Here is a 15552-nt window from a genome sequence, read left to right as displayed (position 1 = left end):
TTTGTAGTTCATGTATAACACAGCCAGGGATATTATTGGGTCCCATTGAAGCTGTATTTTTGGCCTTGGACAATGCAGCTTTAACCTGTGGTGCAGTAATGCTGGGTGCCTGGCATTCTTCCGGTATTGTGATTGGTCCTTTGGAGGGGGTAAACTTGGCACTGAATCTGTCGGCCAGTATGTTGGCAATATCTGTTGGCTCAGTATAGGCGGTATCATTGTGCAATAACTCAGAGCAAATTTGAGTATTGCCTTGGAGGTTCTTGATATAGCTATAGAAGGCTTTGTGATTGTTTTTAGTGTCTGCCGCAATTCTGCCTTCATAGCTGGCTTTAGAGGATTTGATGAGGGATCTCAACTTTTTGCTGAGGCTAATAAGGGAGTTTTTCCAGTCTTGGGACTTCACCTTTTTCTTCAACAGTTTCTTCCTTCTGTTGTAGAGTTTATTAATGCCAGGAGACCACCAGATTGACTTCCTTTTTTTGGAGGAGAGCATCTTGGTTCTGTTGGGTATGGCTACTTCCATGCATTTATGTACATGTTCTTACAGTGCAGTGATGTATAATTCAGCAGTCATGCATCTATTTTCCATTGGCATAGGTGCTGTGAAGTTAGCCATCTCTATTTTTAGGAGACCAAAGTCAGCTTTGGAGAAGTTTTTCAAGGTGGTTACCTTTGTGGGGGTGTGTGTGGATGAGATGTGGATTTTCATGGTGATTACTTTATGGTCAGATCTGACCAGGGAGGGATTGACTGCTGGTGTAGAGCAATGGTTGCCCTTGTTAGTAATAACCAGGTCAATGATGTTGCTTCCTCTAGTGGGGGTTAGAATGAGCTGGTCCAGGGCATTGGAATTGATGATTTCCAGGAAGTGCTGGGCCAGTGTATTGGTGCTTGAGTAGTTTTCCCAGTTGATGGAGGGGTAGTTGAAGTCTCCTAGTATTAGAGTGTTGGGTTGGACCTTGATAGATTCCAGGGTGCTTAGAAATGTGGAGTGAGAGTCTAGGGACATGGTTGGGGATCTGTAGTAGGCTATGACCTGGATCGCCGTCTTACCCAATGTTAGTTGTACCTGAAGTATCTCTCAGATGCATTATGCTGGGCTACTAGTTTGGATGTGTGCATATCCTTTATGAATATGGAGGCACCACCATCTTTTGAGCTTCGGTCCATGTTTTGGGGCCGAAAAGTGTGGAATGAGTTATAGTCTGGTAGCGCAGGGGTGCTTTTTGCTGCTTTAAACCAGGTCTCTGTTACAGCACAAATGTCAATGTTCTCCATTTTGAGGAGTGCTTTGAGCGAGTGTATCTTGAGATTTAGACCTATAGTGTTGAGCAGCATGACCCTCAGATTGCATTTATTTATAGCTGTTACGGTGGTTATTTGGTCTTTGGCAAGAGCCTTAGCCAGTACCTGGAAATCCAGGGGTGACAGATGCAGGCCATCTCTGGCAAAGCATCGGGGTCTGTCAGTTATGGCATCCCAAGAAGACAGATACTGGATCCCTTTAGAATGATACCAGAAACTTAGCCAATTGTTGAAGTCAATAATTTTTTGTTTGTACTGCGGTATCATTCTTTGTGATGGTAGGAGTCTGCTCAGGGCTAGTGTCATACCTGCCTGGGCCACATAATCCGAGAGCTCCACTATGTCTCTTTTTATATAGTCCAGGGAGGAAGGAACATTGTTGGATTGTGAAACTAGGAGCTTTTTTTTTTCTCCTGGTTTGAATGAATATTAGTTTGATTTGTATTTATATATGAGCATATGTCTTTAAATGTGAGCCCAGGGAATTGTGATGTCATCTTCAAGGATGTGATAAGTAACTGCTGAACATTTGAATTGTATTACTATAATGAGGAAGTCTGTTGCTGAAACCAGTATAGTTTTATTTTAAACTGACTAAATAAGGACTAAATTGTTGGATTGGGCTTGGAGACTGTTGGTGTTTGTTTTTTCCAGCTGAACCACAATTCCTACCCCTTTTGAAGCTCCTGCTGGAACACCTGTATGTCAGAGGGAGGCTTGACAATGACTCCCAGCTTGCAATCATCCCCAAATTTTATTAGCAAAAGATTCCCTTTGATAACTGGAGATCTGAAAAGTAGGTGCTGAACAGCAAAGGCTCCAACACAGATCCCTGTGGAACTCCATTGATCAGCTACTTCACAACTGTCCAGAGTTTTGCCACATATTTATGGTCTGTTCCTCATAGAATTTGTGGTTTTCTGCCAAATCACTGTTGATCAGTAACTAAATAATTACATACATTAAATTTCAGAATTCATATCCTTCATTCTAAACAAAAAAAAAAAAACTTTCTAAGTTTATAACAGCAGTATTTAAAATCTGTTCCTATTTTTGGCTATTACCATCCCCCACATTATTTTAGACATTGCCCAGATTTCTGGTGCTAAGAGGATGAGAGATGTGATAGCTGTCAGATGACACACCCCAACTCTGATTGTGTGAATCCAGTCACTAAGCCAGCTGGCTGTCTACCTAACCATATACGGGTTAGTTTGAAGTTTTTTAACTTGTTTGCGCTGAAGGTTGTGCATCAGGGCTGGTAACCCGGTACGTAAAAATCCACTACCAATCATTAGCAAATCGGAGTTCCGCTGTGGCGACCCCTAACCGGGAAAAGCCGAAAGACACAAACATTATATTTGCGTTTGGTATTGTGTCAAATTGCTTGTTGAAGTCAAGATATACTCCATGGACATCTTGACTACAGTCTACAGCCTGAGCAATAGTCTCCCATTGAAGCTTACAAGATTCATTAGACACAATGTACCCTTGATAAGCCAAACTCCCTGGGGTCGAGTCTGATAAAAAGTTTAATGTATTATTGTTAATTAGGTTGGTTACATATTCTATAAGACTCATTAGGTTGATGGGTCTGTAATTCCCATGTTCTTTGCTGGGACCACCCTTCTGGAGAGGCATCACAACAACTGTGCACCCCTCCTGTGGGACATCACAACAGCTGTGCACCCCGCCCATGATACAAAGCCATTTCCTAGGCCCAGGTTGAGGAGTGGGTACTCTAGTGTTTGCTTAGTGCTATTAATTAGGCAACCATGTATGTTGTCAGGCTCCATGGATGAGCAATTTTTTGAAGAGTACCTTTAGTGCATGATTTTTCAAGATGGTTGTTCACTAGATTCCATGAGGGATAAATAGCTTTAGAATATATGTCACTAGGATTAAATTTGTGGTAAATTTATTTCCAGTATGTTGGCAATATCCACTAGATCTGAGTAGCTAGTACCATTATGAATAAGCTTGCAGCAATGTGGGATGTTATTTTTTTCACACTTACCTAAAGAAGGATGTGTAGCTGCCTTTAGCTTCTGTATGTAGTCTGAGTTCATGAGATGTCTTCATTTTTCTTATGTCCTTTTTATTTTCTCATCTAGCTGTTTGATGTTCTGTTTAATTTTGGAGTCATTTGTTTTTCTATATAGGTTTAAGCTTTTCTTCCTTTTATTATATAGTTTTTATTAATGCTTGAAGACCACCACAGTGATTTGTTTTAAACATCTGCATTAGCTTTGATTTAGTTTCGACTTCCATTTTAATACATTTGTCCAGGTGTGAGTAGAATTATTCTTCATAACTCTCTGCAGTGTCCGCATTTTAGGTAATACCCTTAAACTTGACATTTTCGGCTTCAAACATACAGATGTACAACTCTATGGTGATGTCCTTGAATACTGTGCTATTCAATTCAAACAGTTTGGAGGTTCTGCTGTAGGAGGTTACTAGCTTGTGGTCTGATGTGATCATGGGGGGAGGGGGGTTACACCTTGGGGGTGCCACATACAGTTGCTAAATTTGTTAAGACCAGGTCAAGCATATTTTCTGTCCTCTGGTAGTCTCTTTAACAATCTGATCCAGGGATTTGGTTATAAAATCTATGAATTTTTGTGCATATACTAGTTTGGTGGTATAGGTCCCCCAGTTAATCAGTGGGTAGTTAAGATCACTAAGGATAAAAATATTCCTATCTGCAGGGAGTTTGTAAAGAGTATTTAGGAATGTTGTGTGATTTTTCTGGATATATGGAGGGGGTTCCATAACGTTCTGTGAATTGATAGCTGATCTTATTTGGTATGATTTGAATCCCAGTAAGCTTGGCTTAAGGGCCTTTTGGTATCTGTCTTGAAATAATATGGTCACTACGAAATGTGGATACACCACCACAGTTGCCTTCAAGCCTGAATGAGCGGTAAGCACAAAACCCAGGTATTGAGTGAGAGATCTATGCTCAGCCACTGAATGAAACGTGCATCAAACAGCTGAAAATCAAACCCTATGCATCAAATTTTCATTCCCTGAATGTTCATTTCAGCGGATGCGTGAGATAGGGAAAGGAACTAGTTGGCCAATACTTCCCCGTCTGACACACCTCAGTATTTCAAACCCATAAAGGTGGGTGGCTTTGCCCCCCCACACCCCCTAACTGTATACACCAACTCTGAGACCTCACTACAGTGGAGAAAAGAGCAGATGAAGAAGTGTTGGCCAACTAGTTCCTTTCCCAATCTCACACATTCACTGAAAGGAACATTTGGGGATTTTATGTTCGATGCACTGGGTTCAATGTTCAGTGTTTGATGCAAGTTTCATTCGATGGCTGAACATAGACCCTTGAGTGAGTGGTCCTTGGGCACTTAAACCAGCTTTTAGTAACAGCACATACATGCATGGGTTCCAAATGCAGGAGGGCCTCAAGGTCTGACAGTTGGTTGTTTAGGCAGCTGGCATTAAGTAGAGCCATCTTGATATTGTCCGGTAGTTTATTTTAGAAGTTAAGTAATAATATTCCTTATGGTACATTTCTAAAGCTTAAAACTCGATTAGATAACAGGGCCAATGTAAACAAATATAATTAGTCTCTTGAAACTGCTAAAAACTTTTATCACCTTGGAACCCAACTGGATCAGATTTTTGACTTTCCATTGTATGTAGTCCAAACTAAGTGAAGAATAAGTAAATTATAGTTCTTTGCCTGGTGGACAGAAAGATTTCCTCCTTCTCTCTCACAGAATGGAGAGGCACTCTCATGAAAGGTATTGTTGCCATAATTCTGCCTTAAAAACATCAGTTTTGGGTCATTGCCAGGAGACTCTACCATTTCTTCTCAGAATAAGCAGCACCATGCCTCAGTACTCTGAAAAGCAAATTTGCTACCTGAACTGTAAAGATGCATTTCAATTCTTCAAACTGCTTCAACTGAATGCATGCTCTTCATTGCTTTAAGTGGCATACTTACTATGGGGCATATTTATTCATTTATTTATTTACTAACGTGTTTATTCAAAAAGTCCAACTGGTCACAGGTGCCCATTCTCAGCAGAGAACTGAGGAGAAATGCTGCAAGGTGTCTTATTTAATGTATTTACAATTACAAATTTTGTAATGCAGTTTCATTGAATACATAACATAACAGTATAATAAAATTTGTATTGATACTCAGAAACATTACATTTATAAGCCTTGTACTGAGACTTAACAGATAGAAGAGTGGTGTATAAGATGGGCAGTAGTAATGTAGTACAACAGAGTGAGGTGTTAGATGAGATAAGCATGTTTGAGGGTTAACACAGAAGTAGTGATGGAATAGTAATTTGGCTGTTCTAATTAGAAGTAGGTATAGTAGTTTAGGAAGTACAATAAGGTGAGGCATTAGAAGGGGATATGCAGGTTAAGTGATTTAGCGCTTTAAGGGGAGGACAAGAAAGGTGACGAAGGCTGTTAAGAGAGCTATGCCCCAAATGAAGAGCAGAGACAAAGCCAGGAGGTAGACAGGAAATTATTTAGTAAGGGTTTGAAAAGATAAAGTTGAGAGAGAGATATGATGATATAGGAATTTTAATCCAAGTTTTAGCTACACTATTGGAATAGAGAATGACCCCAGCAGCCCTTTGAGGTTTATATATTGTAAGCAGTTGTTTATTATTTGATAGAAGGGGATGATTTGGAAGATAGTATTGAGTGGCAGTCTAATTGCTGGGCAGGCGGGTGGGGTATGTTTGATTTTATGGGTTAAGGTGAGATGAGTATAAGATACATTGTGAGGAAGCATGTTCCATGCTAACTCAGATATATACCCGGCAGTTTCCACTTCTTGCACAATCTTCTCAACAAACTAGCAGATTGATCACAGCTTCCCTACCCTACACTATGATAACACCTTCCACCTTTCTACCCACAATTATACATATTAACTACCCACAATTCAGATTCTCAAAACTTTTCCTCACAAAAATACAAAGTGTAAGTATTTTCAAAATAACTATGATGTATAATTATACACCTTTCCTCTCCTTCTCCCTTATTTTTCAAACAATTATTTTACTTATCTGCGGGATTAGCTTTGCTCTGCTGAGTAAATCTTCTGTTCCATATTCACATTTCCCTTTCTTAAATCCATATATTGTAACCCCCACCCACATAGGTTTTTGTGTGGGCTTTTTAAGTGAGTTCTTTGTCACTTTTGTACATATGACTACACAACTCAACATTAGTCTCTTGTGTATATATTAAAACAAAACAGCATATTAGTTAGAGAAATATGAAACAATGAAATGTTCATCACTTTCATCCATCTGTATATCACAGTGACTTGTTTAGAACAAATGTTATAGTCACTAAAGCTTAACATATTATTTTAAGACATGTGACTACCTTTATACACCAATGGTAAGTTACATTAACACCAAACTGATGAGATCTTCAGTAAACGGTAATGGTAAATCAACATGATATGACATTGTTAAACGTGTTGTGAAGAATGATCTCTAAAATAAACTGACCGTTATCTTTAGAAACAAATATTTTATAAATTCAAAAGAAGATGCTCCGAAATTTAGGTGGACAGCCATTGCATTACAACAATTTTTAGCTTATTCATTTTTGTAAATGATTACTTATTGACTGTTTACTGATTTTTTTTTTTATGTAAGGCATATGTATATAAGTTTTTTTTATTATTGTAATGGGCCAGGATTCAGAAATGGGATGTCATTGAGTGGCAGGTCTGTGGCAAAAAGGATCCTTTAATGCAACTGCAGAAACAAATAATCCAGAGCTACAACAGATGCAATGAGGGAAAAGCTGATAATCAGCTAATTTGCATTTCTCTGACTCACTCAGTGATTACTGCAATGGGTAAGAAGCACTGTTCTGCAATAATCACTATTGTTTGCCCATACATCTTGCTGGTATAGGCAGAAGAGTAGCTAGGGTGGGTGAAGGGGGCAGGCACACAGGGTGCAAGGTGTTAAAGGGCATGATCAGGGTGATGCTCATCTATCATCAGGGCACTACAAGCATTCAGCAGTCCATGCCAGTAATGCAGCTGCAGTCAGGGCTGAAGCACTTTTAGTGCTTTTTTATTTTTTTGCTCCCTAGGACACAAATCGGAGAAAAAAGATGGACTTTTTTTTTTGAACTGGTAGCAAGATGAGTAAGTTATGGATCTTGGCATAGGCGGCCCCATTATTCACCCCTCCACATGTGTGTATACACACACAAAAATACACACACACACACACACACACACACACACACACACACACACACACACACACACACACACACACACACCCTATCCCTCCATTTCTTTAACTACCCGCCTACTTTGAAAGCTCAGGCAGACAAACACACACACCTAAGACCATTCATATTTTTGCTTATACTCACACATGCAGCCGCACTTATACAAACATGCACACATACACCCCAACACTACCTGTTGGTTAAACTTCCACCACTTCTAATGTGAATTCGACCACTTAAAGTGATGGGTATACACAAGCTTTTGACTATAATTAACTCAACTGGTGGTTATTTTTCACAATGAAGAGGTTCTATGAATCATTCAGTTGTGTAAATAACTTTCCACAGGCATTTCTCATAGAGAGAACATGACATTTTCATATGCTGCTTTCCAGGAATATCTCATTTACATTTGCAGTAGGACAGAGAGACAGCCCACTGTCTTTCTTTACGATATGTTCACTAATGTAGTCTCATGATCAGAAGTTTATATCTCTGAAGCAATATATAGTGTTTGTTCTGAAGAAGTCTACATGATATACAAACAGAGAGATGTAAGTAGTTGAAAATTTTCCTAAAGTTGCATAGGTAGCGTGATTCTTTTTTTAAATTTTGTAGTTGTACAGTTAGCGCTACAGTTCTTGGATTTCCTGTTGTGTGTATGTCATTTAGTTAAAATTATTTCAGTTATATGCATGGCCACTTACATGCATAATTTACTTCTGTAATTAAACTTCCTGATCTGAATTATTTTGGTTTATTCTGGAAATTGATCCCCTTATATGCAAGCTTTTGTATATACATTGGCTAGTTTGAATGACTGTGCTATTATGGGCAGTTTTACTTCTGTGTATGTATTCAGATGTTCATTTTTATACCTGAGTCTATACTTCTAGGCTGGGTTTGAAAGTAATCAGTTCAGATCTGTGTTGTATCCCAATAAACAAATAAAAAATAAATAAGCAAAGAATCTAACAACAAATAAACAAACAGTACTTTTGTTCCAGCTTGTGCACAGAAAGTATGAAGACAGGACATAATTTCTTACCCTTTGGATTGATGCAGCACTTTGAAAATTATCAGTGCAAGAAAACAATCTGTGTGTGAAGTTCAGACGTTTAGACCTGTGACACAGATGTAGACGAAGAGAAAAGTATGCAGATTGTGAGTATATGTGTATCAGTGTGAAAATTTAAAAATGACAGGATTCATCGCTTGCCATAAAAATGAAAGATCTCCCTGCATGTTACTTAACCAGAATTTATTTAGTAGAAACAGCACTCAGTACTTGTTCAAATCATCTAGTCTGATACTTAATGGGACAATAAATCACTAAGACTGAGAATATCACGCATAGAGTTTTTTTTTCTTGCACTGATACTTCTTAAAGTGTCTGTTTTACCAGTGGGATAGGAGTGATGCATGCTTTTCTCTATTCCAGACATAGTTAAGTTATCACGACTACAGTCACCACATGAAAACTCATGAAGTCCTTATGACGGACACTTATTACATGTATTATAAAATCTATGTAGGCACAAAAAAAGTTGTCACATTACTTTTGTGGTCCAGCATTTAATATCAGCGAGCCAGCATGTTATTTTTGCTTTTATCTTGCCCAGCCTTATAAGGTATCATACCAGATGGACAAAATGTGAGAGCTAAAAGTCATGAATATATGTAATTAACATTAAAACAAGGAGAAAAATGTATCGATACCAGAAGTAATCTAAATACAATTAGCAGAGCAATGGAACAAACATATCAGACTCATGTATTGTGTGCATAATGAAAGTGTGAATAATTATTTATTATTCTCTATTTGATGACAGGTCTGACAGTTGAGTTAAAAGCATTTTGAAGGCCATGGCCTTTTGTCCTGTTATTTGTGAGCTTGACCAACATTTGAACGGAGAGAATGTGGCTGCCCTCAAATTCCTTTGCATGGATCTCATTCCACAAAAGGATCTGGAATCAATCAGCAATGGAATGGATCTCTTCCTGAAACTAAATGAAAATGGAGTTCTAGTGGATAAGGGATGTTTCATTTTAAGGGAACTTCTGTACAGAGTAAAACGACTTGACCTACTCACAGTGATTGGTGCTACAATAAACGAAGTCAAGAATGAACTCTCTATACCAAACAGAGCTGTTATTTCAAGTTACAGGTACATGTATGATTTTTGGTAAAAAATCACATTTTATAGAGCCAGATACACTTTAGTTAGTCAGCAGTCCATTGCTAGGATAAAGGTATAAGGGATTTTTCATTACTTATTTGGGATAAGTCAGGAAGTTTAACATAAACAGCTGTTCACTCATGTTGTTATTGTTAATTTTCTCATTTTCATATATTCTTTTATGCTATTAGCATTAAATCAATCCAGAGAGATGCCTACATTTCAAAATACATATTCCCTGAAAACCCAACACACTGAAATCAAAAAAGTTTGCAAAAGGAAGACATGTTCCTTTTGTGGTCTTACAAGAACCCCCCCCCCCCCCCCCACAATCACTAACAGACCAAATTTGTTTGAATAATGTTACAGAAATGTTTTTTCTAAGGTATGATGCAGGGTTAAGAGCAGGGGCAAGGTTAGCAGGTATTAGCAGTGTATGTAAGTGGAGATTCATTAAGAAAATAAACTCCAAATATCTCTAAAAACAACACATAGTAGTGCAATGGTTACATTGTCGTCTCAGAGCAACAGGTTCTCTGGTTCAATTTTTGGCTGGGGTGCCTTCTGTGATGACTCTGCATGTCCTCCCTGCATTCATGTTGGTTTCCTACGGGTGCTCCTGTTTCCTCCCACAATACAAAGATGTACATCTGGAGTGTTTCTCCCTAGGCCGCTGCTGAAAATTGGCTTTGTTCCAAGTCGGACTTTCCCAGTAAACAAATAATAAATAAATAAACACTACTCTATTTGGCAAACCCACACTTCACCATGCACAACATTTGAACAATACAACATTTGACCACATTCAAACCCAAAGTGCACATTTGACAAAACTACACTTGGACCACCTAGCATTCAACCAGAAACACACACACACACACACACACACACACACACACACACACACACACATATATATATATATATATATATATATATATATATATATATATAAACAAATAATAAATAAATAAACACTACTCTATTTGGCAAACCCACACTTCAACATGCACAACATTTGAACACTACAACATTTGACCACATTCAAACCCAAAGTGCACATTTGACAAAACTACACTTGGACCACCTAGCATTCAACCAGAAACACACACACACACACACACACACACACACACACACACACACACACACACACACGTGCATTTGTGAGTATATATATATATATATATATATATATATATATATATATATATATATATGGATTTACTTACCTTTATTAAGACTGTGACCCCCATACCCCCTGCTAACTATATATTTTGAGATCACACAATTCTTGGGGAAAGATGAAATTCCACAACTGCGATAGTCATCCGATCTGCTACTTTTGTTGAAAGGTATCGATCATCTATTTAGTAGACCAAATTGTCACGACTAAACAAATGTCAACAAAAGTGCTGTTTGCCAAAAGTAGCACCTTCCCTGTACATCTATATATGTGTGTATGTGCGTGTGTGCGTGTGTGTGTGTGTGTGTGTGTGTGTGTGTGTGTGTGTGTGTGTGTGTGTGTGTGTGTGTGTGTGTGTGTGTGTGTGTGTGTGTGTGAAATCGGGAGACTGAGTGCAATGTCTGAATGAATCTTTTAGGGGAAAAATATAAAAAATGTACAATAAACTGGTTGCATAAGTGAGTACACCCTTAAACAAATACTTTGTTGAAGCACCTTTTGATTTAATTGTAGCATTCAGTCTTCACCTGCCATCAGTTAGAGACTCTGATTAACCCCAAATAAAGTTCAGCTGTCCTAGTAGGATTTTTCTGACATTTACTCAGATGTTCTTCGTGTTTCACTGTTGCAGTCATTACATTTGAGTAATCTGCTGGCAGATTGCCCTCATTCGGCCTGAATAACAAAGTCTTGGGTCCTGCATCGATTGCTGTCTCCTCTTCCATGACGTCAGGTCATCAGGGGTATAAAACATGTAGCCGACACCATTTTATTCAGTCTTTCTTGCCGCGTGGTTCCCAAAGCAGAAGCAGTTCGCAAGTGCCAGTCAGCCGACTCCTGAAATTTTCGCATTCCAGTTTCAGAACCGAAGTCTTCAACTAAAGCTAAGTACCCTGTTGGGGAAACTTTTTCTTGCTCTTTACCGATGTCAGTAAAAGTTAATAATTGCATTGCTTGTGGGAAGGAAATACCTCAAAAGGATTTTCATTTGTACTGTATTCCTTGCCTAGGCCCAGATCATAATGTGCCTTGCTGTCGGTTTTGTGCTAGATTTAACCAATGCACTATTAAGCGTCTGTATATTTTTGCTTCAAAATATTTTGGATCCAGATTTAATTACCCTGAAATGTCATCGGTTAGCAAGCTGACTACCGGAGTTCACAAAAAATGCGAAGAAAAAGACAGAGACAGACTGTCGAGGTCCAAAACCAATGAAGAAGCTTCTCCTAAGCCAGTCACCGGTTCGCCGGTACTCAGTGAGGCGCTTTCGCAGCCCCTGATGCCCGCTAATTTTGAGTCGCAGGCCTCTACCCCATACTATAAGTGGTGATTTTTTAACTCTTAACTAACATGCTCTGTCATCAATGCTATTTCCACACCATCTTGCTTGCAAAAATAACCTTTATTGTTATGTATATATATATATATATATATATATATATATATATATATGTGTACATAGTTATTTTTGTTTTTCTGAACTTAATCTCATTAATTGAATTATTTATTGGTTCATTCTACCTTTGAACATTGTAATTTTTAACATTTATTAAACCCTAATAAACTTTTAAATTTATTTATTGATTTGTTTATTTGACATTTGTTAAATTTAAAAAGCTTGCATTATACAATATATTTTTAAGCAGGATAAATGTTATACACAAACCATAAAAGAAGATAGATGTTATTGCTAAATAATGGAACTATAGTTCATTTCTCTGTTTGAAGTGCCTCTACTGTATCAAGACCTGTTGGCTAAGGTGAAATGCATTGAGGGAGGATTACAGATTGACAGATGATCATACCAAGGCTGTAAAGCCCTAGATAAACAAGCAGTTTTTCTGAAACAGGACTTCATGTAGAGGCTACATGAAGTAGCTCTGTGAAGCTGCACCAAACCACAACGTGCTTTAACTTAGCCGTTCTTTACTCATCAGCTGTTGCCTGTAGCAACCTGATACTGTGGTCACATCAGGAAGAAGCTTGGCATATGGCTGATTATGTTATGTTATTTCACTGTTTAAATGCTGCCATAGCTGCATAGATGAGCTATAACTAATAAACAGTGCAGTTCTCCATGCAACATGAACACAGAACATGAAATAAACACTAACGGCTAAGCCAGGCATACACTGTATATTCCATGGTGTATATGTATTAGGATACTTTATTTTCTGCAGTAAGGTATGCTAGATTTTCATTTTTAACTGTCATACTTGCAATGGTTTTACTTTAATAAGTTATATATTTTATTAAATGGTTTATTTACAGAATGCTTATGTGGCTTAATGGGCCTTTTGCTTATTCCTGTAATTTCCGTATTATTTTTTGTTAAATAACCAAATACCACATCTCTTCACAACCACAGTAAATTAAGATGCTAAGGCAACAAAAAAATTCACTAATGAAGCCTCCTAGGTTAAGAATGTTAGGGGATAGGATGAAAAAGGCTTACAATGATATGGAAACCTTAAACTGGAAGGTTTCTGCATCACAGTAAGCCTTTCTGATTCAGAAAGTTGTCACTCACACTAGGTTTCTCCTGGTTCTGTCTGTGTGAGAGGCAGCAGTCTCATTGAGGAGGACACATACTAATGTGACAGTCCGGGGGAATGGCTAATGCTGAGTAGTCATGTGCTCGGCTCTATCATTGGCTCTGGATCAACTCAGCAGGTTGATTCTGTTAGTTACATAGCAGAAAGGGGGAAGGGCGAGATAGATCTGGTCAAACAGAACAAAAACAACTGCACGCTCAAGGAATATGTGGAAAAAAGCAAAGGTACTGAATAACTACTTCAGTCTTCACAAAAAAAAAAAAAAAAGCAGAGGTACCATGCTTGGAAGGAAGCAAGGCAGAATGGGGAAAACAGTGGGCAGACACAGGATGGAGTGGAAGGAGATTAAGTTGGAAGTGGTTGCCCATAAGGGTGATAGAGCACATGAACCAGGAGCAACGTTCCTGAGTTATTAGGAATCTGATCAATGTGTCGGCAGCTCCCTCGATGGTCATCTTTAATAGATCACCCGGCAGTGCTGAAGTATCTATGAACTGAAGAACAGCAAGTCTGGTTGACCTATACAGGTACAGAGCAGGAAAAATCTTGGAAATTTCAAGCCTTTAAGTCAAAATCCTGAGAGTAAGTATGGTTTCCTGACTAGAGAACAGCAATCCCAGGGACAGCAGCTAACATGGATTTATGGCTTGAATGAGTTGACAACCAAACTGATCTAGTTTTATGACTGGGTTTCAGGAGAAATTGATGGAGGAGTGTTGGCAGCCATTGTTTATCTGAACTTCACCAAGGCCTTTGGCTCACTCCTGCACTGGTGGTTGCTAGAACAACTGTAGCAGCTGGGTGAAGGATCAAGACTGATGAACTAGATACATGCATAGATGAATGCTAGGACATGACTGCTGTGAAGAGAGGAATAATATCAAGACTAAGAAAGGAGTCTAGAAGTGTTACACAGGGGTCTGTTTTGGGCCCTGTACTATTCAGCATGTTTGTTTTGAACATGTGTCAGGGAGAAGAGAGTATAGTAACAACCCTTCACTGGTGACACACTGAGGCAGAAGGGAAAATAGTTAAAGGAAAGATTTGACAAAGCTGAACAAGTCTGCTGAATGGTGACAGTTGAGGTGTAAAGCAGACAAATGCAAAATACTGCAAATGGGCTTCAACAGATGTGCCGTGATGTGTCACACATGAGGAGAAGACATGATGGCAGTACAGCAGAAAAAAAAGATCTGGGGGTTCTGATCAAACCTGGACTGAATCAGCAGGAGAAAAACAAGAAGGCAGTGACAGCAATGGATGGAATGCTGGAGTCTGTCCTCAGAGACTTGGACTCCAGAAGCATAACATAATGCCTCTACATTATGTAGCCATGGCCAGCTCACATCTTGAATACTGTGTGCATTTCTGTAGGCCATACAAGGAGAAGGACATCAAGTTGTTGAGTTCCGACACAAGCCACCAAAAGAGTGTGTGTGGGATAGAACATAATGATATGACCAGACACCAAAAGAGCTGAAGATCTTCTGTCTAGAGACCAGAAGAGATTTTATTGGGGGGGGCGTACATGACATGAGTGTATCAAGTCAAGTCAGTAAGATGAGAAGGCACGAACAGGACCAATAGTTGCTGGAGGAAAGTGCACAGATAGTAGACCAAGGGAATAACATATGCCATGGGTCTGAGAAAGTACTTAAATGACAGGATTGTGCACCTATGGAACCAGCTAGTTGAAAAGATGGCAGGCAGAAAAGGAATCCCTTGTGGCATTCAGTAGGGCATGAGGCAGGTGGAGAAGGTAGGAGGGGAATTAGAATGTAAAATGCACTTAAAATGGTAGGATAGCCAAATAGAAAAATTTCACATGAGAACACACACAAGGATTATCAGAGATTTCATTTAGTCACTCAGCATGTTTAAAGCACTTTTAAACAGGTCATAAGGATGAGCAGTAAACCTATGCAGATATTTAAAAATTAGTTTTCTTTTGAAAGACAGGTAATGCGAGAGTCTCATAGTTTTTTTTTAATTAACCTTGAGGAGGAAAATGCTTCTGACTGTGTTTTGTTTACTTATCAGGCAGCTGTTACATGACATCACA

The 15552-nt window shown here is 38.7% G+C and overlaps 1 protein-coding gene across 3 annotated transcripts in view; it reads left to right on the top strand.

Moving 5' to 3' along the window:
* Window positions 1–15552, top strand: part of LOC122807195 (caspase-8-like) — a 215838-nt gene that overhangs the window by 60730 nt on the left and 139556 nt on the right. For 2 of the 3 annotated variants that reach the window (XM_044078245.1, XM_044078247.1), the window contains exons 2-4: window positions 8577–8733; window positions 9402–9737; window positions 15531–15552. The exon at window positions 15531–15552 is cut by the window's right edge and continues 84 nt beyond it. In XM_044078245.1, the coding sequence (XP_043934180.1) occupies window positions 9436–9737; window positions 15531–15552 (324 nt within the window). In that variant the 5' untranslated portion in view covers window positions 8577–8733; window positions 9402–9435. The remainder of the gene's footprint in view (window positions 1–8576; window positions 8734–9401; window positions 9738–15530) is intronic. The other variant, XM_044078246.1, reaches the window with a different exon arrangement.

This window comes from Protopterus annectens, chromosome 7.part0, assembly GCF_019279795.1.
Source record: "Protopterus annectens isolate FY-2018-M chromosome 7.part0, PAN1.0, whole genome shotgun sequence".
Taxonomy (NCBI): Eukaryota; Metazoa; Chordata; order Ceratodontiformes; family Protopteridae; genus Protopterus; species Protopterus annectens.
The sequence above is the reverse complement of the archived record's forward strand: the minus strand, read 5'-3'. Positions and strand labels throughout refer to the sequence as shown.